The sequence below is a fragment of the Lonchura striata genome, chromosome 8 (genome assembly GCF_046129695.1).
Source record: "Lonchura striata isolate bLonStr1 chromosome 8, bLonStr1.mat, whole genome shotgun sequence".
Lineage (NCBI taxonomy): Eukaryota > Metazoa > Chordata > Aves > Passeriformes > Estrildidae > Lonchura > Lonchura striata.
In genome coordinates, this window is record NC_134610.1 from 16,634,594 (window position 1) to 16,657,139 (window position 22,546).

At 38.3% G+C, this 22,546-nt stretch overlaps 1 protein-coding gene across 4 annotated transcripts in view; it reads right to left on the reverse strand.

Moving 5' to 3' along the window:
• Positions 1–22,546, reverse strand: part of RBMS1 (RNA binding motif single stranded interacting protein 1) — a 141,937-nt gene that overhangs the window by 56,854 nt on the left and 62,537 nt on the right. For 3 of the 4 annotated variants that reach the window (XM_021526281.3, XM_021526280.3, XM_021526282.3), the window contains exon 2: positions 8,628–8,803. In XM_021526281.3, the coding sequence (XP_021381956.1) occupies positions 8,628–8,803 (176 nt within the window). The remainder of the gene's footprint in view (positions 1–8,627; positions 8,804–22,546) is intronic. The other variant, XM_077784988.1, reaches the window with a different exon arrangement.

Genomic DNA, 22,546 nt, shown 5'->3' on the forward strand with positions numbered 1-22,546 from the left:
TTTACAATTTTAGATCTTTTATTAATATAATACTTATTTCACTATTGCGTTCACTCAGACATTAGAGTCTTCATTAATGCAACAGAGTAATTGTTGATACTTTGAGAAGACTTGTGAAAGCTTATTAGCGACTACATGTAAGCCAAAAAGCAGCACTAGGATTAGAAATATTAATAATGTGTAAAGCCTAAGCCCACAATGTTTTCCTAGGAAAAAATACTGACTCAGACTCTGTCTTCTAAAGTTAACATATAAAATTACGCAACTGCACAGAATATGGAAAACAAGCATTCAAGAAAAACACGCATTTTAGGCTAACATATTTCAGTTAAGATGGCCAAAATTATTAAATTAAATGTAATTATTTACAACCAAAAGTGAAGTTACACACATTTTGGTGGATAATTTCCCTCTTCTGGTAAAATAATAAGAGAAGAAATGGAAATGTAAGGGGCAGGATAGGAATACAAATCAGAACATATTTCTTCCACTGCAGTTGATTCTGTAAATTATTAACTCAACTCACAAAGGTTATTTCAAGTAGAATATTTGTACTAATAACAGTGTCAAAACAGACCCCAAATTGAAGTCTTCTCTTTTTGAGTTTTCATTTGTGTTTATTTTTTGCTCTATGTCCATGTATCATAACATTATCAACATTCAAATTAAAATTTCACTTTTTTTCCCCAGGTACGGCACATCTATCTACAAAGATCAGACATTTAAATGATGAAATGCTACTTCTTCTCTAGTAACCCTTTAATGATTTAATTTTCTATAGAGTTGGTCTGAGCCTTGAGTAAGGCAACTGTTCAAACTGAACTGAGGCAGCCGACATTTTCAGGGTGAAGTTTTAGGAGTTGTGGGAAAAAATTGAGGATCAGGGCTTAATATTCTGTGGAGGTTTTTTTTAAAGATAAACACCGTTTTTTCTATTTCCTCAATTACATATTTCATTGGAGGTAGCAGGATCTGAATTAAATTAATTAATTAAATCTAACTAGTTTACCTATATTTGCTACTGCTTTTATTCTGCAGGTAAACATGAATATTTATTATGTGGGTTGCAAAGTGTTTAGGGCTATTGTTTGTCAACCCTAAATGTAGCTCGGGAATAATGTGGGTAAAAAAGGTTAAAAGGTTATAAAAAATATTAGTGGCCTTATAATATGTCAACATCAGATGGCTCATTTTTTAATTTCAAAGAGTTAGCATTACAGAAATCAGAGCTAAGGACAAGGAATCTTTAGCAAACAAAGTCAAGACTTCACAAGATTTCTACAAGTTATGTGAAATTGCAGGAGATATTGGACATTGGATATGAGAATCTGCTTGCAAATACTGATCCTGATTTCAATGCAATGGTTTCCTGAAGAAAAGGACAAGCTTGATGTAAGCACACTGAGGTCAAAACCAAATTGGGCTCTAAGCTGAGTTAATTCTGGACTGGTTTCTGACTGAGACACCTGCCTAAGAGGTCTCTGACAGAAGGGGAATTTTTTGGCATCATGGAACCCACTAAAAAGCCTGATTAGTACTTGTTAACATTTTTAGTCATCCATTGGAATTAAACTATCCCCTTCAAAAAGTTATTGAATTACTGGCTATTCCAATGAATAACTGCTGCTATCATTTCCTGTCTGCATCAGGTCCCTGCCATTGTGGAGCTGGGGACTGGGACCCTGATCAAAGACATTCCAACAGCTGCCACTGGACATTTCTTTCCTGCAGCTCTGTGGTTGCATCTCTGCACAACAAAACCCCAGCCCTGCACTACCAAATCAGCTTTTTGTTTTTCAATAAAGGATCTTCAATGGTGGTAACTTTTACCAAATCTGTTTTCCTAGTGCTTCTTTTACAAGCAGCTGCGGCTGAAACATTCCTTCCACTCTCTTCTCCTCCCTCGCCCCCACTTCCTCAAGGAAATTCCATGGGATCACCATTCCTCTGGCCCCAACTGCAACAAAACTCTCATCTCCCAGGGGACAGGGAGTTTTGCAATCACTGGATCTCCACATCTGCAAGCACGGGGCAAACACAGAGGTCCTTTGCGCGTCTGTATTTGGATTACTTGTTTTTTAAACAATGTACTGAGGGGAACTGTTTTTCAGTTAGGCTAAATGAAATACTGACTTAGAAAAACCACCATTTTTGCTTAATAAAAAAATGGAAAGAGAAAATTAAAACTATATTTGTTTTAAATTCGAGGCATGTCAAGAGACTACCTGCATCTGGAGGATGGGACAAAGTTTTTACTTTTCTCTCAACTACAATTTCCCTGAAAATATCTATAGGTCCCTAATAATATTCTACATGAAAGCACTACTGTAAAACAACACCCTAGAACTTCTCTGAGAGAATTACAGTGTAGATTTCATTTGATCATGAATGTAAAGCTGTCTGAATTTTATTTCTAGCTAATTAAAGTCCAGCTATTGAGGGGAAGATAAAGAGTCTTCCTTCACATCATGCCAGGCTAGGCACTTCATGACATGACTGCTGAAATCCGTTGCTAAACAATAAAGGAAATGACTATTTAAACCAAACATCCCATCTCCAGGCCAATCGCAGTTCCTGGGCCACTTGTTGTGGCAGTCAAGCCCTGACAAAAAGGAGCCTCCATACCAGGCCTACATCTCTCCGGTGCATCTGGCAAAAGGAACATACAATAATGAATTCTATTTCTTTACAGCTTAGAAGTGGGATACGTATTTTTGACAGCTCAGACAGAAGCCAGCAGAGCCAGTTTACACACCACAGTGGAAGGCTACTCCTCCTCTGACAGTTTGTCTGGTTGAGAAACTGGGTGCATCAGCTGGGCAGAACGCAGTGGAGATGAGCTAAAGTGGGTCCCTGGGTTCCTGTGGGTATTTCCCTACTGTGTTCCACAACACTGCACAGGCAACAGCACTGGCACAATCAATGAATACATGCAGAGAGCACACCTTCACCATCCTTGCGGGTATGTTTGCTCTTAAGAGCAGAACTGAGTGAAAAGTGCAGTAAAGGAAAACCTACTGCAGGTAACACAAACCCCAAACCATGCCATAGTCCTTCAACAGGGAATAAAGGCAAAACTTGATGCTTGTATTATACAATTGAGCTGAACAGTCAAATCAAATACTGCTCAATCACTAAGGAATCTATCTCCTCCTAGAACCAAATGTTATTCTGTAAGCCGGGTGTTATTTATTCAGATGTGTATGCAGTCATACTGTTTTTAAAAATGCACACATGACTCTGAAAAAAAGAAATTTGCAGAGGGCTTCTTTCTCACCTAAGAAGGTAGAACAATAGAGAGGCTCCTGCTACAATATAAGCAGTATTAATACTGTTCTCAAAGAGAACAGTTTCAGAGACACTGATGTATCACATTTAATTACATGACATAAAATCACATTCCACATAATTATGAATCCAATATCTCACTGCAGCTAGCCAACCATGAAAGAAAAATGCAAAAAAATGGAGAAAAAAGGAGAAAGGAATAAAGAGAAAATACTTTAAAAGAGAATTGGAGAAGTAAGCTTTGACAACTTCCATTCCACTTCCACTTAGCCACACCATTTATCTAAATGGGTTGTGTTCGTGTGCTATAAGTATTTCTAAGCAGCAATAACCTGCCCAGATCATTCTCCCAAGGAGTTAAATGCAAGAGATGTTCAGACTACTTTCTAAAGTCCAACCTTTTTTTTTTTCTTCTAATGAGGTATGCTGAGTAAAATTAGCAAATTTCTTGATCTTAAGTGACCACAGTAGTGCCAGCTCCCTGCTACAGTAAATGCCTGAGCTCCAGTTCACCTCTCTGCAGTCCTAAGTATGTTTGAAGATGAGAAATGGCAACATGGGAGAGGTCACAACTGCACAGCAAAGAACATGGAAACATTAATATGTTAATGAATGTCATATGACAATGAAAATACATATTTTATTAAGACAGGGCATTGAAAAACTTTCAAGTTATCTTGCCTGAAAACAGGGAAACATTGGAATATATAACTAAGTACATTTTGGAAACAAAGCTGTATATCACATCTGGGCCATGTGTTTCAAGCAAACCATTAGCCTGCCAGTTGTTTTAGCTATGCCTGTATTCATGATGCTGAGCATTTAGCAAGGAACCCTTAAATGACTCTCTCAACAAGACAGGTGATTTCAGAATGCACATGTGCAAAGGCAGACACTGCAAGGTTCTATTTCTGTATGCAGATCATCCTGGCACAGAACAATGGCCTGCTGTGGTAATTCTATATTTTGTTATCTTAAAGCAGCTGCTTTCCTGAATGTAATCCCATTAAAAACCCACAATATGACCCTACAGCAATAACTTAAGGGGAAAGGCCGACTAAGTGAAACTGTCCAGAGGAAAAACGATTTCAAAAATATCATATAGACTACCATCAGCTTGATACAAGCAGCACAGTGTGAGAAAACAGTCTGGAAGGGAAAATACCAAAGGGTGGGCTGACCAGATGATTTATGCTGAACTGAACAGAGGAGACTTGGGTTTAGCCTCAAAGCTTGAAATCTCACCCAGGGACTAGGGATTGTCAGGAGGATGAAGGGTCTGCTGCATCATCCTCATTTAATGATGTACGTTTCACAAAAGGAGGTTTCTGAAGAAACAGCATTACACAGACATAATGCTGCTGCAGGCCAGCAAGTAAATCATAAGCTAGACAGTGGAAAGTACAGGGATTTGGAACCATGTGGCTTCAGCATAAAGGTCATCCTCAGCAAAGCAGAGTGCTTAGCGAGAGTCTGGAAAGCACCTAGAAAACATGTCAAAGCAAGTTACAAACTCCTGACTGAATCTGCTAAAACCCAATCACGTAAGTCCCTAATCAGGTAAGCAGGCTCAACAATTTCAGTGAATAACTGGAATGGATTTAATCTTGTATCTTCAGATCCAGATATTCAGTAAGTTAAAATAAATTACAAGGAGTCCCCAAATAAGAAAGCGTAGCTAAAGCCTAAATAATATATTCAAAACCAATCAGAAAAGCTGAAGAAAGTATATCAAGCCAGGAGAAGGGAATGCAATTAAGCATGGCTGAAGTAAACACCACTTCAGCAACCCTGTCAAACCAGCTCTTCATGGCAGAAGCTTGCTCAGTCCAGCAGATCCCCTGCAATGGCACTCCATGGTTGTGAAAAGAAACCACTCAGCAGAGTCAGGCAGCTTCCTGCAGACTTTCCCAAACCACACTGGCTCCTGTCCTCTGCTCCTGTCCTATTTAGCTGATTGCTCCTGTCCAGCCTCCCACAGAAAAGACAGGATCTGTGGGCCACTGCATTGATTGCTTTGGCTACTCCCACATACCTGATGGGAAGCTCTTATGGCCAGGACTGACTCACATCATGTCCCCCTGACGCCTCTGGTTCTGGGCTGATTGTTATGGCATCCTTGTGACAAACAATACTTCAACCCTCCCCACATTTCTGCCTCTGGCACAACTGATATGAAGAAATTTGGTTTCTCAATGCAGAACTGGAGCAGCAGGCTCAAGTCTGAATGAACTATTCAGAAACATGGCAGCTACAGTTCCCATGCAAAAGCCAGAAATATGCTGTGAAAAACAGCCGTGCTCCCAAACCCTCACAACAAAAACATAATGTGCTCTTTTCAACTAGGAAAAGAGGAAAAGGGCTTCACCTAATAGAAAAACAGAAAGGACCAATCAGTTGAAGGTGGAGACAGATTTGTAGACACGTATACTGGCTCTTGCCAGGAAAATACTTTTCCACAAAGCTGGTGAACGTTTGTTCACTGTGTTCATGAATACTGCACAGCTGTGCTACAACAGGAGTGCAAGCCCAACACTTCCATAATTGATAAGGGGTTTTTCTAGTGATTCACCAAAAAGAATTAAACAAAGTAAAAACATGGCCAAAATTAGCACTGCTGTCATGACAAGAACTAATGCAAATCCTGACTAAATCAAATAAAAGTCACAGTATAAAAATCCCCCACACAAGAATTCTGTAGATTATTTGAGCTTGTATTCTGAGGGATTCTGTCAAAAGCAATCTTTCTCTACTATAATCATCACTGAAAATAACTTTTCAGTAGAGTATATATGATATAAGTCCATGATGATCAGAAGGAAAAATCTCTGCAGATGGGATGTTTCTGGTATTTGCAGTGACAATGATGTTTTTCAACCATTATTTCCTCAACCCACAGGTGTTTCTCTGTCTTGTGTGACATCATCCAAAAGACACAAAACAAGCCAGTGACCTTTTTATGTACCAACAGCTGCTTATTGCCAGCTAGCAAGATCATTTCTACAAAATGCAGAGCAGACTTTATATCCATTCTCAGCATCAAGAACTGCAGTGATCCTCTTAGGATAGCAAGACCCACTCTATATGGAGAAAAGGTGCTAAAATTACTCTAAAAGCCTCTCAGTAAAAATTTATGAATTTGGAAAGGGCTAAAAAATATTTCAGATTTGGAGTAAACAACAGTCTCTTCATTGCCCTCTATGTTTCCAAGATTCTATTCTCCATTTATTTTGTACTATCTCAGCTTAAACAATGAATATGGCAGGTTCACTTTCAAGAATATCTTGCCTTCTACATCCCAGAAGCTTAGGAAGATTTATAAGAAGGAAAAGGTTTGCATCTGAAACTTCCCATGGTCTACAGAAGTGGATTATTGAGCTTTGGTGAACAGGGAGAGAGCTGCCATTTCTATCTTACTGCCAAATCCAGTTAGTTGCTAAGGGATTATGTTGTCCAACCCAAAGTTTCTGGACATCTCACTTGCTTCCTCAGCAGACACAGAGGATTTTGAGACAATCTCCTTTCTTCTTAAGTAAAATGCTTAGGAGGGAAATATCTCACAGGAATAAATATCATGACCTTCCACATCTGTAAAGTCACACCAGAATTGATTTAAAAAGTTCATGGCTGAAGTTTTTGCCAGTTCTTTATTTATACAATGTATGCTATTCCAACTACAATTATATCTTGAACAGCAATAACAAAATTGGAATCTTTGGCTATTTAAGAGGAAGGGGACCAGTTACTGCAAATTATTGAAAATATTTTTTTCTAGGCTGTTCATGCAACAATGACATCTGAGACTGTGCAAACTAAAATGTCTTCAGAAAGAGATTAAGGAGCTATAGTAACCACTGCACAAATAGTAGTTACTGGGGTGGTTCCAGTGCAAAATAACCTCACAGCTCTGTCCTAACATAACATGAGTGCATAGGCCAAGGTTTCTTCATCAGTTCAAAAGACAAAAACAGGAACAAAAAATCCACTTCTGTAAAACATGCATTTGCAACTAAAATTCAAGTTAAAAGAGGTCATTGTCACATGGGAAGCTGTAAAAATGCTTAATTTATCAACAAGCCTTTTCAAAGATTGATTATCTATCTTCTCTGCAAAACACAAGGATTTCATTTGCTGTTGGAGAAATGAGCTAATAGAACTTTTTTCTTTAAAGACCTGAGAGCAAGCTATTTTATTATAATACTACGATAACTTCTATGTGACTACTACCCTGAAAGTTCAATTTTTTTTAAATTAAAAAAAAAAGAGAATCCCCTCTATAAATTAGGTATCAATTCTTTTCCAATATTCAAAATCAAAGGTACTTCTCATAAGCTTGAATCCAAAATTTACAGGTTTTGCTATAAATTTTTCTTACATGTGTTGTGCTCTGTTTCTGTATACTCCTGGTTACTTATCTGCTAAATGGAACATAAAATTATTTTTAAAAATTCAGACAGTAGCATTATATACAAATCCTAATAATTCTTCCTCCAAAATAGACAGATGTGGATGTTTTCCTATGTGTAGTATTGAAAATTTAGGTGAGTACTTTTGATTTCAAAATAACCTGGACAGTGCACTATGAATTTCAGAAGTACTAAGACATTTTGAAAATCCAGTAAAACATTTAAGGCAGGTGATTTTAAACAGTGTATAAACAACCCAACTGCAGAGACTTTTTACACACAAACCATATTTGAAAATAAGAGGCACATGCTGCTGTAAAAATTAAAAAACAGAACAAATAACTCTCATAAACTAAATAATCTTAGGTTAACAACATTGCTTAAAAGCCCTCTGCTAAACCAAGTTTACCCAGAACTTCAGCCACTAGAGAGGATTCTTACATGGACCAGTTTTTATTATTTCTAATAATAAAAAATAACTGTGCAGTAAAGTACAGCCATAAATTAGTGTGAAACTAGGATAAGCCTTCAAATGCACATTGTAGTTTACAGTGATTCAGAACACTTACTCAAGTTTGTATCAACAGATTATCTTAGCAGTGAACAGAGGAGACCTTCTATGCAGGTTCTCAATAACAAGTTTCACATTTAGGTATTAATTTTATCTGTGATTTCAATAGCACAAAATCACAGCTTTTACAAAAGCAGTGGGTTGCTTCAGTTCGCCACTGTATTCTCACTTTCTTTGCTCCTCCAAAGCATACAATCTTTTCCTTCTGATTGCCAACAAAGTTGAAACCTGCCACCATATCACAGTATGAGTCTGTTTATGAATCTGGTTTTCTTCCCTTATAGTCCAAACACTCGTCTTGGGTACCTACTATAAATTTTTAAGGTATGACATTATAATTTACATTTAAACATAGTACTTACGGTTGGCATAGTTTTACCAGGTCCTGATCAGTGGTGTTTGGAGGCAGTGCTCTGATGTAAAGGTTAGTTTTACTTAATTGATCCCATCCTGAGTTGCTGCTGCTACTACTGTTGTTATTACTGCTGGTGGTGCTGGGACTAGGAGGAGCCATTGGGTGGGCTGGTACAATGGACTGCTGCAAAGGAAAAAGCAGGTTAGAGTGAAGTTCAGGTAGCAACCACAGCATGCACATCAGCTACAGCAACCTGCTTCCCATTTGGAGCACTGTGTTCAATCTGTTCCTAACTACCCACGGATTTTAAATGCAACTGCTTTCACACCACATTTGGGACAGGATTCACAGGCACATCCTAATATCTCCAACCACTACTTGATGCATGACACAGGGTCAAATTATATATAACCTCCACTGAATATTACTCATAGGATTTTATCACTCTTCATTGTGTCATCTCATGTGAAAATGAAATAGGAACTGTTGTTCCTCTAGGTTCCAGCAAGTACAGTTTATATCACAATGACTGTCTCATATGTCAAATTGTGGCAGGCACAAAGACCATGCTCTTTCCTTAATCTATCAAAAATACAAAAAATAATTAGAAGCTTCTATCTCTTCTGGCTTTTAGTGCATCATATAATACTGCTATTATTTTTTAGAGATAGAGAAGGGCACAGATAGCTTAAGGAAAATATTTTAAATGAATGGTGTGCCTTGGGAGAACTTTCATACCTACTGTCTGTCTCCATATTTGTGGATTACTTCACAATTATCAAGAAAAAGGTTCTATATAATGGTAAAAAATTCAAGTTTCAAAAGAAGAAAAGCACATAACCACTTCTACCTACCCCTCAAGGTATCTAACACTATTGGTCTTAAAATCAGACCCCAATGGAACATAAAACATCCTAGAGGAAATCTGCAGTAGAGAAATCATTTGCATTAAGAGTAATATAGCAGGGCACTGTACAAAAAGTACTATGAACCTGTCTGTGGTGTTGTAAGAGAGGAATACTCCAAAAAATACAGAACTGAAGTTGCCTGTAAGCATCTTCTGACTACATGGTTTTCACTGACAAAGTAGCTGCATGTGGCTCCTTTCCTGCAAAAGCCTGAGCTTCCACCACAAACTCATAGCAAAGAACTGCCCTGTGAATACAGAGGAAAGGCACAGGAGGGGGAAAAATCAAACGGAATATAAAGTGAGATGTCAATGTAGACTCACTTGTACCCACCATAGTGCCACCCTCTTCCTTGGATTAGTACAAACAGTTGTATGGCCACAAACTGAACCAAAAAATGATCTTCCCTGATCTGGTACACCACACGTGGGCTTTGCATTACACAAAAGCTTTGGCTGTCACACGGCAGGGAGCAGGAATGTGAAGGCAGAGAGGAAAGGATTAGAGTTTACTTCTGTTTAAAGCACCCATTGAAACTACCTACAAGAAATGTGAAACTATCTTGGAGATAACCTCAAGAAATTGGAATAGAAGTGTGAGTGGGAGAAAAGTACAAAGGCATGCCTTATATCAGATACTTTATGGTAATTATGTGTTTCTTTTTTGTGTTTCCCTAGGAAGATTTTGAAATCCTCCAATTTGGCATGTTGCAGTTTATTATGCAGCCATAATGGCCTGGAACAGCCAACTGCAAGACTTGCTATAAAATCAACATTGATAAGCAGTAACATTGTTACTGCCTAATTTAATTGAACTGAAAATTATAAAAAAGAATTAAATACATTCCTGATAATTTAGCATTTCAAAACTGAGTATCAATATTTCATTGACATAGGGTTTGAGATTTTTTTTTTTTGTTTTGGTTGTTTTTAAAAAAGATTTTTAGAAACATCAAATGTCTTCCAAAATATTTATATTTGGAATTGAAGTACTGATCTAGAATTTCTTCCAGGGAAAAAGATTAAATGCTCCCTTCCAAGTTTGCAATGGAAACACTGACAGATTTTAACAATAGCAGCACAAGTCAGTCTGTCAGACCACTCTTCTTCCAGTAATGCCAGGCATTATTTTTAGGGTTACAACCAATGCAGAATGACAGAGCAACTAGTTTCAAAACATTTTCACAGCAGAACAAACTTAGTCTGGCACAGTGAAATTTTCTTCAAAAAGCCTTCAGTGAAGTTCCCAAAATGCAAACAGTGATCAAATGCAAGACTGCTCTGTTTACAGTTTCAAATGTGCACGTACAGCTGCCAGAAAAATCAACATATACATACCTGTGTTCATCTAAACTGGTTTATTTGTAAACTACAACTGAAGGCTAAGAGCCTCTATTAAGTTTTTCAGTATCTTTGGTTTGGTCTTGCTTGTATTTCTTACAGTGGTTTTCCCTTAAAATTTTTGTTTTTCTTTGTTATGATGAACTGGAGTTTTGTAAAATCTTGTCACCAGCTGGCCAAAGGCAGGAGAGGAAAATGTGTGTCTGTGTGTAGAGAGCGCAGGAATCCTAATTCTGTCTGTAAAACATAAACACTCAGTTTTGAGAAATTTAAACTTCGATTTAAACATGAAGACGTTCCAGTGCCAGTGGTCACATTTGAACATGATGGGAATGTAAATGGGACTATAGTTGTCTTCCTAAGTTTACAGACAGAAGGTTTTTCAGTGCTTCCAGAGAGACTCAAACCTTCACAAGCCTTAAAGGCTTTACAGAACACATGTGCTGGGTGTCCTGCAGCTCTCAAAGCCTGCAATCCAACGACAGCCAGCCATTAAAGGGACAGTGACATCTTAAAGCCATACAACTAGAGCATGTTTTTTACATTAAAACTTTAATTTTAAAAACTGAATCACTTTTTCCGCTCTGTTCCTCATTGACAGCTACTTATAAAAACTAAATTATAGAGGTCCCTCTGTTGTTCAAAGGGGCTTTTTTTCCAGTTGCTCTTGCTGCAGAGGGTTGGTTGGCAGTGCAGCCACGACGCCGTGGCCGCGCTGGCGGAGCCTCCTACGCTGACAGCGCAGGCCAGGAGAAGAGTTTGTCTGCTGGCGTAGTTGCATCACCTCCCCAAACAACATCAGCCAAGCCGATAAAAGCTCTCTTCTGCCTGCACAGCTGCATCCACACCTGGGCTTTTGCCAACATATTGATGTCAGCGGGGATGTATGACTTTTTTCCACACCCCTGGCTGATACACAGTGCTTTGCTGGCAAGACATTCTGCAGAGGAGACCTGGCCAAAGTTTAGGGTTGTTTGTTTAGAAACAGCTTTCACAAACCTTAACTGAGTGCTCTGTCTAAAACCTGAAATCAAATTTGAGAAGTTTTCATTTACAAACTAGTTTCTGCTAAAAGTTCATATCAAAAGCTGCTCTTAAGTTTTTACTATATGGACCTCACAATAATTTGCAATATTATAACACACAAAAATACATTAATCAGTTTTTCTTCATAATCATTGCACCTTAAAACATGGAACTCAAGGATAGGAGGAATGCATGTAAGCAACAGAACATTATTTCTTGTGACAATATTCCTGTTCACAAGAATTACCATGGTCACACTGGTTTGCCATTTCCTCCTTAGTTTTCACTCCAAGAGGTAATTAGCAATCTTTCTATTTACACAGCAGTTTCCTTCCTGTCATCTTCCACAAACATCTAAGAAAAAAGGCCAGTGACAGAAAAACCAGCCCATCTGCTCTATGATCTCCCCAGCCCATTCTGGAGCCAGCTGTGAGGAGCCTGCTCTGAAGGACCTTCCCTCCAGCCCTCCACAGCCCCACCACAGCAATGGGAAAACCACAGGTACTTATTAGGAAAACAAAAAGCTTACTGACTAACAGTCTCCATGAAGTGCCTTAAAACAAGGAGAATAGTCTGCCTGTGTTTCATTCTCAATATGAACCCCAAATGGGAATAATTGCAAGTACTGAAAACTAGCTGGAGAATATACTCATATGAGCCATTCCTGTCTTTCTTATAAACCATTCTATGCTTAAGGACTGCAAGTAAATCAGAGCAGGATTTTATCTCCCTAGGAACAGAAGAATCTCTTTGCTGTCAACATACAAAAAAAAAACCAAACCAGAATGTACTAACCCCAAGAAATTCCTTTGACCTGGGGGTTGAGAGATACCAATCCCTGCTGCCTTCAGACTATGGAATTCCAACAGAACTTCAATGAGCCTAAGATAATTTGGATAATGACTGTCCCCACACAGAGTATGATCACTACAGAAGCACTCCATTTAAGTCTCTAATTTTGTGCAATAAAAGATGCTTATTAAATTATATAACACGCTAGCATTTCATTATGAGTTTTATCACTCAGCCAAAATTCCTAATGGGAAAAGTACCATGACTTTTAACAACCGAGTTCTCACACATCTACTCTAAAGTCAAACCATAAATTGCAGCATACATTAACTATAAGATTTATCCAGAATTGCTACTTGGATCATCTCATAGTATCAAAATCTCACCAGCAGTGTTTCCCTAGCTTTGCTCAGGTGCTTAAGCTACAAGTACCTGCTTACCCTGCCTGACTTTGCCTAACCCTCCTGATTTTGAAAGCAGCACCTTCAATGATATAAAAATTACCAGACATTTTCTGTGGATGTATGCAACAGCGAAAAAAAAAAAAGTATTAAATCTGAATTTATTTTTTGTTAAACTGGGAGTTGCTTGTTTATTTATTAATCTACCTAACACTTTAGGTTAGAGAGAGCTTTACAATGAAAGCAAGGGCTCAGGAGAATAGAAGATGCCATACCTAGTGAAGCAAGACACTGCAACATTTTGTGTGCAGTTTAGGAAATAAGAACTCATTTGGAATTAAATCATGTCCCTAGCAAAAAGAAGAATTCCAAAGTGTTAAACAGAAATGAGTGCTCATGGATGAAGATGGTTGCTTTATTACCTTTCTTTAAATAAGGAAACATTAAACCTTGATCACTTATTCTAAGCCAGCAGATCACTTATTCTAAGACAGCTGCAGCGGAGATGCCATTTTGAGTGTCCTGCACTATTCTGTTTCATGTTTTTCCTCATCATGTCTGAAACACTACAGCAAGCAAAACTGAATTTCTGGAGGCCTCTCCAAGTTCAATTCTCAGTGGACATGAGTCAACCAGCAGAAATCGAAAGCTTTGCTGCTGCTTTACTCACATCTCCTGCCTTAGGGTAGCTTCTCCAACTGTTCTTCTTTAGTCTGTAAGCACTTGTCACAGGAAGATTCAACAACCAAATCTAAGCATTTTCAGCATGACACCAGTACAAAGAGTATTTCAGAAGCTTCAGACTTCTGTTGAACATCTCCTCAGGCAGGAAAAACCCTGATACCTGCTCCCTTTTTCTCCTTTAAACACTGACCTTAACTTCTCCTTGCACGGGTAAAAAACATGATCTCATAGTGACACTGGAAGAGTCAACAGGACTATTCCAGAAAGGGCTGGTGAACTGTACAAGGCAGAAACTATGGATACTGCATTTTGTGATCAGTTATTTGCATACCGAGGATGCAAGCCTGTTCCATCTTTCTTTAGGTGGTGATGGTAGGTGTTAATGGCTCAGCCACACCAAGCAGACACAACTACTGAAGATAGAGATCCTGAGGGTGGAGGCTGGCATCAAGCAAAGACTCTGCCTGTTACAAAACATCAGAGGCAGACCAGGAGCACCTGAAGATCCAGCCCTGTGTTTCTCCCAAAAAAACTGCTCTAAATGTTCCATATCTTGGTATGAAAGAACTGTGTCCAGAATACTACAATTGGGATGACAGCAATGATGGACTGCAATAAACAGGATGAAAATTAAGTAACCAAGGAAAAAAACACATCACACTGAATAGGGAAGCCCCCTTGCCTAATAGATAAGTTTTAAGTGGAGCTTTACAAGATAAAAATATAGGGTTATACCTTTTTTCTTGCCTGTATGTTACAGCCAAGTCCTATGAAAACTGTTTTTCTAAATACAGGTAACAGTCTTTTCCGTACTAAAAGGAAACAAAAAACATACATGGATAACATCATGCATCTATAAAGATAATAATAAAAAAGGTTATTTTCACTCAGATATTTTAGTTAACATTCTCATTCTTCTTTGTTGTACTTTAACTAATTTGAATTAATTTGCCAGTAAGAAAAATGTTTTCCAGGGAAGAATTTTTTCTGAGCCATTTGAAGAAGCCCTTCCTTGAAATACAGAAATGAGTAAATAAGTAGGCTCTTCTCACAGCTTCATTTTTAAAGTATCTTCATGAAGAGTGGCTCCACCAGCAATGAAACAAGATGAAGTCTAGCACAAACCCCTAGTCATGCCTTAGATGCTCCTAACAATTTCACCTCTAAACTCACCCAATTATAACCCAAGCTCATTCCCCACTGAGCTGTTTTGCTTCCTTTCCTCAGATCTTACGGCAACGTAGCAGGACTGAACCTGTTCTCACCAGAAAGCAACAATAACTAAAACCAGAAAGTATTGAAGCAAACAATTCCAGCTTGTTATAAAATGTCACATTTTCATATTTTGACCGGAAATGAAACCAGTATTATTTAAATTACACATTTAAAGCTTAATTCAACAGCAATCTTCTGCTAGCAGTGAAAGAAAGCTCAAAAATCTATCTATATCTTTTCTATGAAGACACTTGAAGAAGTGTGAGCATAATCCTGGCCACATTGAAGTATATGACAAAACCCACACTGATGCTTCTGAACAGATTTTTTCTCCAAGAATAGGGTGTGGAGAATTTTTTATTGTTAATACTCAAGGAAAAAAGCTTTCTAACTTGGAGTTGGGAGGCAAGATGGTAACAATAAAGCAAGCAACAAGCACAAGAAACTCCTTCTGGTTCAGGGAGCTCTTCTAGAGTATCAGTGATAAATTAAAAAGCTTCAAACTTCCCAGGAACTCACTCTATTGACTTTATCCCTTGTCAGGGATTTTTCAGTGCTCCATTGACTAATTCCCCTTGTTCAGAGACAAATAAAATGTGTAAAATATACAAACCTAGCCACATCTCAGCCCAAAAGCTATCCCAAAGGAGAGCAAGGGGAGTGCTGAACTGGGCTACATCCTGTTCCTTTCCAGATGTCATGAACCCTCCCTTTCCCCTTCCACCTGCTCATGAATCACAGCATCTGTCTTCCCTCTCAGTTTTGTACCTGGATTTCCTGGACAATCCCCTGAAACAATACCTAGGTACCATGCCCTAGCCATGACAGAATTATAGACACATATAAAGCAAAAAACTTAAGTTTCTGAAATATGAATGAGCAGCAATTCAACAGCTAGGCCAGATTTAAAGAATCTGAAAAGAAAGTCAAGATGCTGAAGTACCAGAAGAAAGAGAGCATGGTACTAAGATCTACCAGACAGACAAAAAAGCATGTATATGTTTTTCTGGTTAGCCCTTCATGGAGCAGTAGACACAAAAGAAGTCACTGCCAACTTCCTTCTTGATTCTAGTACATACACAGGCCTATTTTCTTCAGTGAAACCAGCCAAGGCTTTTGCTCAGGATCCAGAAAGCACAGAATACTGACTATCTAGACTATGTTGAAGTTTTTGTTCCAGCCTGAGGATTCAGATTACAATTAAAAGAAAACACGTCAATTTTCAGAGAGGCATAACTTGCATACTGATGGTTTACGCAAGCACCTGAAAGGTAGCAAGTCCAGTATGTGATACCGAATCCAAAAAATAAAAAATTCCTCCCTTGCATTACACATCTCTTGGTACATGTTAATAGCAGGATATAAAATCTGACAATGTTCTCCACAACAGGAAACATTCAAGATACCCTTCATAGGAGAAATGCTTCACCTGAAACAGCAATTAACTTAGAAACTCCTGTGTCATGCAGTAGTTTAGACTAGATCACAGATGGTCACATCATAGCCTGCAAATCACATACAGCTCACAAACACTTCAATGGCAGCTCAGAGGACAGTACTCATGGAATTAAAGTAAAAAATTATTCAATAAGCTCTTCATAAGCATTAAGAGGTTTCTTTGCATTGTGATCCCTTTGCATTGTAATTAGAACTCTGCTTTAGCATTTATTAAACAGGAAACTCCTCACTCCTCCATTTAAGAGCTCTTCAGATGTCAGCGTACTAAGATCTGAAAAGAAATAATATTATTCTCTGACCGCACTTAGTGTAATGGAAGAAGTGGGACCTAAATGTATGGAAAATGAGAGACATGGCTTTATCCTGGAAATTTTTTGGCTCCCTTGTAGGAAAATACAAGGGAGCAGGTAACCATTTCTCTAAGTAAATCCCACAAAACTAAGCTCTGGCAGTGAGACTCCTGCACCACATAAGGCAGTTACTTATGTTCAGAGGACAGACTCTCATTAGAAGAATGCTAATCTCCAGCTCTACTGCTGTTCAATTTCTTTGTCATTATCTGTTGTGAACTTGCCAACAAACACACCCATGGACAATATTCAATGTGATCAAAAATGTGCTACTTTCAAGAGCTTCGGTTTGTGATGTTCAAAATGCATATTTTTTATGGTTGTAGGTAGCTACATTTTTCATTTCATAAAGTGGTAAATATGCCATCTCTTAACTATTAGGGATGACATCTATCACTGTTATTTTGGAGGTTAATCCAGCTAAGCCCATATATCTCATAAAACTGGTTAAAAAGTAGCAGAGTATATATACAGATACCTTGGCTTATTCAAGAACTGCCTGAATATCTGTATTACAAAAGCTGACAGTACAGCAAAAAGAAAAACAAAAAAAGTATGTTAAGAATGTTTGGCCAGTCTTTAGTTCTCTAAAATAATAGAGAAAGAAAAGCTTTTTTTTTAAGAAAAAAAATGGTTTAAAACTCTGCACAGAAGTTTCTGAAGTATTATTCTTCCATATTGTATTAGACTTTAAATTTCTGATAAATCCATGCAAGTATTATCTCTTACTTAAAAAGAGTCACAGATTTCATTATGCACATAGGAGAATCTTGCAGGTTTTTAAAGATTATTTTTACACTTCTTTGTCCTTTTGTATTATTTTCCAAACCTTTGGCTTTTCCCCCAAAAACTACAATGTCACCATTCTGCTCATCTGGCCATCCTACCCTCCCTCCATAGACAGCAATTATAGGATAGGAATGGCACCGCATTGAAGATGCATGTCAAAAGAAGCATCTGCTTTTCTGGCAAACTCCACATTGTTGGTGGCATTGGAATTATTGCTATACTGTTTGTCACAGGGTTAGACCACAGATGGCTCTTTTGGCTCACATGGGATCCGCTATGTCATTTTCTGTTTATTCAAGTTAAATAAATTAAAGAACTTGTGCCTGACCGTGGATGAGGGAGTCAATCCCTATCAAAATCCCTTTGTCTATGATTGCTGATTCCTAATGGGCAACACACTGCACCCAGCATAGCAGCAGCACTGTTACTGTGAATCCCTCTGTTCTATTCCAAAGAAGAGAATGGATGTTCTTCCTGGTGAGGCCATTACACAAGTATTTAATAGGTGGTCCAGTCTATTCCTGCTGCTTCCTCTGACAACATGGATGGAGCAGATAAGGCAGCTGGCTCTGGACCTTTCTCCTGCATTCCTCATCTTCATCTCCCTGAGAGACCACACCCTCTTCATCACATCCAGCATCTCTAGATGTTGGAAAGAAAGGTGGCACATCAGACAAAAAAAGGGTAGAAAAATTCACTTTTACAAGACTTCATCATCAAGACTGAATCTGGATGCCCCCATGAAAAGGCTCTTCAAGCTACACAACTGATGCTTCAAAGTACAGATCACTTTAGATATTTTATCTTTCCTACTCACTTTAGAAATGGTTTTCCTTTTCTAAATGTCTCCAGGCCTAACTAATGTAATCAGGAAAAAACAAGCTGGTGTAGATACACTGTCTGAGTGCAACACAAATGTTACTGTAATTTTGATTCCAAGAAGGTCCAATTCTGCTACTCAGCAGCTTGCTATGTGCCTATGTCAAGGAACAGTTGAATCAATATCAGTGAAAACAGCATCTTGCATCACTTTCCATGGGAATAAATGACTCCTCCATGAGCTGAAGAAAAGGAAAGCACACTCAGAGTATCACTGTCCTTCCTGGTTACTCCACTGCAGTTATTTCCATAGTTTTTCAAAGTATTTGCCATAGAATTGAGGTCAGCATGACCTGTGCTGGATGGAAAGTCCCATTCATCTTTTTGCTCACTTCTTCAATTGCAAGAAGTGTCCTTACGGTTTTTACATTCTGTAATATGACAAAATGCAGCAGATACAAGTCATTATAATCAGCACACACGGAATAGGACATGCACAGCATTGCTGGTAAAGGATTTAAAGCAAGTCTCAGGTATAACCAGAAAAGTACATACCAAATTCAAGAAACACTAACAGTGTTAAATTCATTAGGCTTTCATATGCCACTGCGTTTTACAGTCAAGAAAAAAGGAAGAACAAGACACTTTTACAATTATTTCAGCAAAGGTTGAAGTGACTATCAAACTTCAGCTAGGAGTTTGTGTTAATTTGTCATGGTATTCTGACATTTATGCAGTCCATACTCCATTTATGGAGTATGAGATTATGTTGCTGCAAGTAGTGTATGTATACACACACATTATGTATGTTTTTTTATTTGTTATTTATATATTTATTGTTATTTTTATATATATAGTCTAACACTGAACTTGTAATTTGCTATGGGAGAACAGCCATACCTCCATAAATGTGATTCTCCATGGCAAAGCCACCAAACTGAACAGAAGCAGCCAGGTATTATTAAAATAGCAATACAATTCTAAACATGAGCAAGATCAGACTCATTATGTAAGGAGTTGTCACTTTTCAGCCCTTGCACATATCAGCCTGGTTCCACTCTCATCCAGTGGTTCTGCATTCATTTGCACAAGCTGAAAATCAGTCCAGAAGTTTTATAAATTTCAATACTGCATAGAACTCACAGACCAGAAGATATCAGTGCATAATGTTGGCAAAACTTCTCTACATAGGGCTTTTCTACAGAGCACCAGGGAGCAAACTCTGCTTGGACCACTTGCCACAACACATACACCAATTTTCTTTGGATTGTAATGAGACTGCATGTAGCATGTATGAAACTGCAGATTACATTCCTAAAGCCTTCTAAATTACTCCCAACACTCTACATGAATGAAATGTTTCCTAGAATGAAATGTAAAAGCTCAAATCTCATAAGAAAGGAACTGGAGTTTAACTTCATTGCTTCTAAAATGTTTCCCTCCTGCATCATTTCCCATTTGGAAGGGGAGTGTGGCCTCGGTACAGGCACCTGGCTGCAGTGAGGGTGTGACACAGCAGCAGACTTACCAAAGATTTTCATTAGTTCAACTGTATCAGTGCAGTTACACACACAATGACACCTCCAGGACAGACAAAATCTAATTTGTGCTCTCACGGAAGGCAAAGAACACTGCAGTATTGTAAGTTTGCCTTATACCTAGCAAAAGTGATTCAAAGAAAGAGGTGAGAAAAATCTATGTGCAGGCAGCACCGAGGACAACTGCTTCCAAATTTCTGGGAATTTCAGTGGACACCATGCTAGTTTTGACATTTCTCCGAGATGATCCTGCACCATTAGAGAACCATACTAATGCCCACCACATCCAACCTTTTTGGCCAAATGTTCACTACAGCATATCCAGCATAGCTGACATTATAAGTCCATTTTCTCCATGTATGATGTAATACAGTCACACACAGGACATACCCTGTGCTATTCAGGAAAAAAGGAATGGTCTGTCATGGTTAGAACAATTTGTACAACCTTATCCTATGTAGCACTTAGAGATTTACACCCATGAACAGGCACCACAGGATATATTACAATCAGTTTAGCATGACAAAAGCAGCTATGTTTACCTCTTGTGCCTGAAAAGATGGAAACAAGAACAGCTCACCAAGCCAGAGAATGGTTCAGACAGATGCCTAACACCACCTTTCCTGCAGCTTCTACTACTACAGAAAATGCTGCTAAGATGGTACAGACAACTCAAACTCAGGATTCCCAGTTGATCAGGAAACACTAGCAGCAGAAAACATAGCTTGACAAAGAGCAAGAAATATACAGTTTCTCTCATTTGTTAACCCTTTGCCCTTGAAAGAGTGTGTGCTCAAGTATAAACACAAAGCCGTTCTATGTACATTATTTTAGATCTGTGTATCCATCTATTCAAATCTTGAATGAAATTACAGGCTGGTTGAACACCGTAGATTAAGACATTACCACCTAAGTTTTCTTTCTCCCACAAGCCTTTATGAGCTTTTATCTTGAAACCATCTACTACAAAGAACACTAGGAAAATGTTGACATTTGGACACTTTTATCCTGAAAAAGGCAAGAAAGTAATAAATTTTCTCTTTAGATAACTCCAAAATCCTAACCTACTTGGTTAGGATTGATTTAGCTTCTTAGAAGTTAGAGAGCATTTTCTGCTCACATTTCCTATCAGTACATATTTTTTGTCTCCCAGTACTCAATGGCTATGCCCTCTGACACATTTTTCTCTTTCTCAATAGACAATTTTTATGTACAGGAGTGAAAAAGGAGCACTGCTTCATTTTTCAAGGAGAATTTTAGATATTACAGTAATACAAAAATCATTTGCTTCATTACCAGAATGCTTAATGAAGTAATCACTTTTCCAGCATCATTTCAGGGAACTGGGACTAGGATACTAGAACACAATGCTTACTATAATACAAATACTATTTAATCCCATCCAACTTGGATCAAGCAGGGTTTGTTAGCATTTGCTCAGCATCAGTCTCAACAGATCCAGGCTATTTCTAGCAAAACCATTCTGTTGTTTAATGAAAGCCAGTTTGGGCATCCATAGCCTAGAGAAGCTGATTTTAGGCCTGTTTAAAGCACAAAGTTGCTGAACATTCAAGAAAATCTGTGGGTGAACTCTTTTGAATTTTAAGCCCTAGAAAATAGGAGTATGACATATTTAAATTAGAGGTAGTAGCAGTAGTAAGAGAATCTAACCGACTAGTAAATCTAATGCTCTTTATGGGAAGTTAGGAAAAATGTAACTATTTTCCTATATGTAAGTGATCAACAGCACAGAGATGAGAAGTTCCTCCATACATTAAGGAAATTCACTACAATACTGTGAACACGACAAATCTGGGGACTTGATGAAACGTAGCAAGGAGTTTGCTAAAATCAGCATAGGAAAATCTAGCATGTAAGCCTGCTTTTATAGATTGCAGTCTGCTTCTCCTTACAAATAAGGAAAATAGTATTCCTTCAGTAGGATGAAATTCTCAAAGTTGTAAAGGTAAGCTTTTAATTAAAATGGAAGATTCATCCATAAAAATAAGAGCAAGAGGGCAGGGTGGAGCTCCCCAGTAGATGTCTAGCTGCACATTAGGAATTATTTGCCTGCACTGACCTTTGATGGCCTGAATGTAGCACCAGGTCAGCTAAGAACAGCATGGAAAGCTGAAATCTTTCTAACATTACTGATTGGATGTGTTAGCATGGAAATTCAACTCCTGATAAAGTTGTCAAGTAGAAACAGCACTTTGATATAACTAAGATGTGCAGATAGTGAAAAGAGTGGTACGGGGATGTCAAAAAAGGGTGGTCAGATCTGCTGGTCTGATAAAATGGGTTTGGTGCAGTACCAAATAAAGAACAAAGATGGCTTGGCTGGTCTTGCTAGCAGCTCAGCTTTCAAGTCAACCTTTCCTGTAGTTTGGCTGAAAAGAACCAAGTACGATGGAGGCAACTGTGGAGCCACAGACCAAGATGGCAGTTCAAGGAGTTCAAGGGATAGCTTAGGGTGGCATTACTCCAAAAAGCAGCACCCTTGCCCCTATGGCTTCTTACTCTTCATCCTGGTGTCTCCCCGTTGCTCATCCAAACAGTAAGAGGAATTAAAAAAAAAAGAAGAAGAAGAAGAAAATTTCAGACTG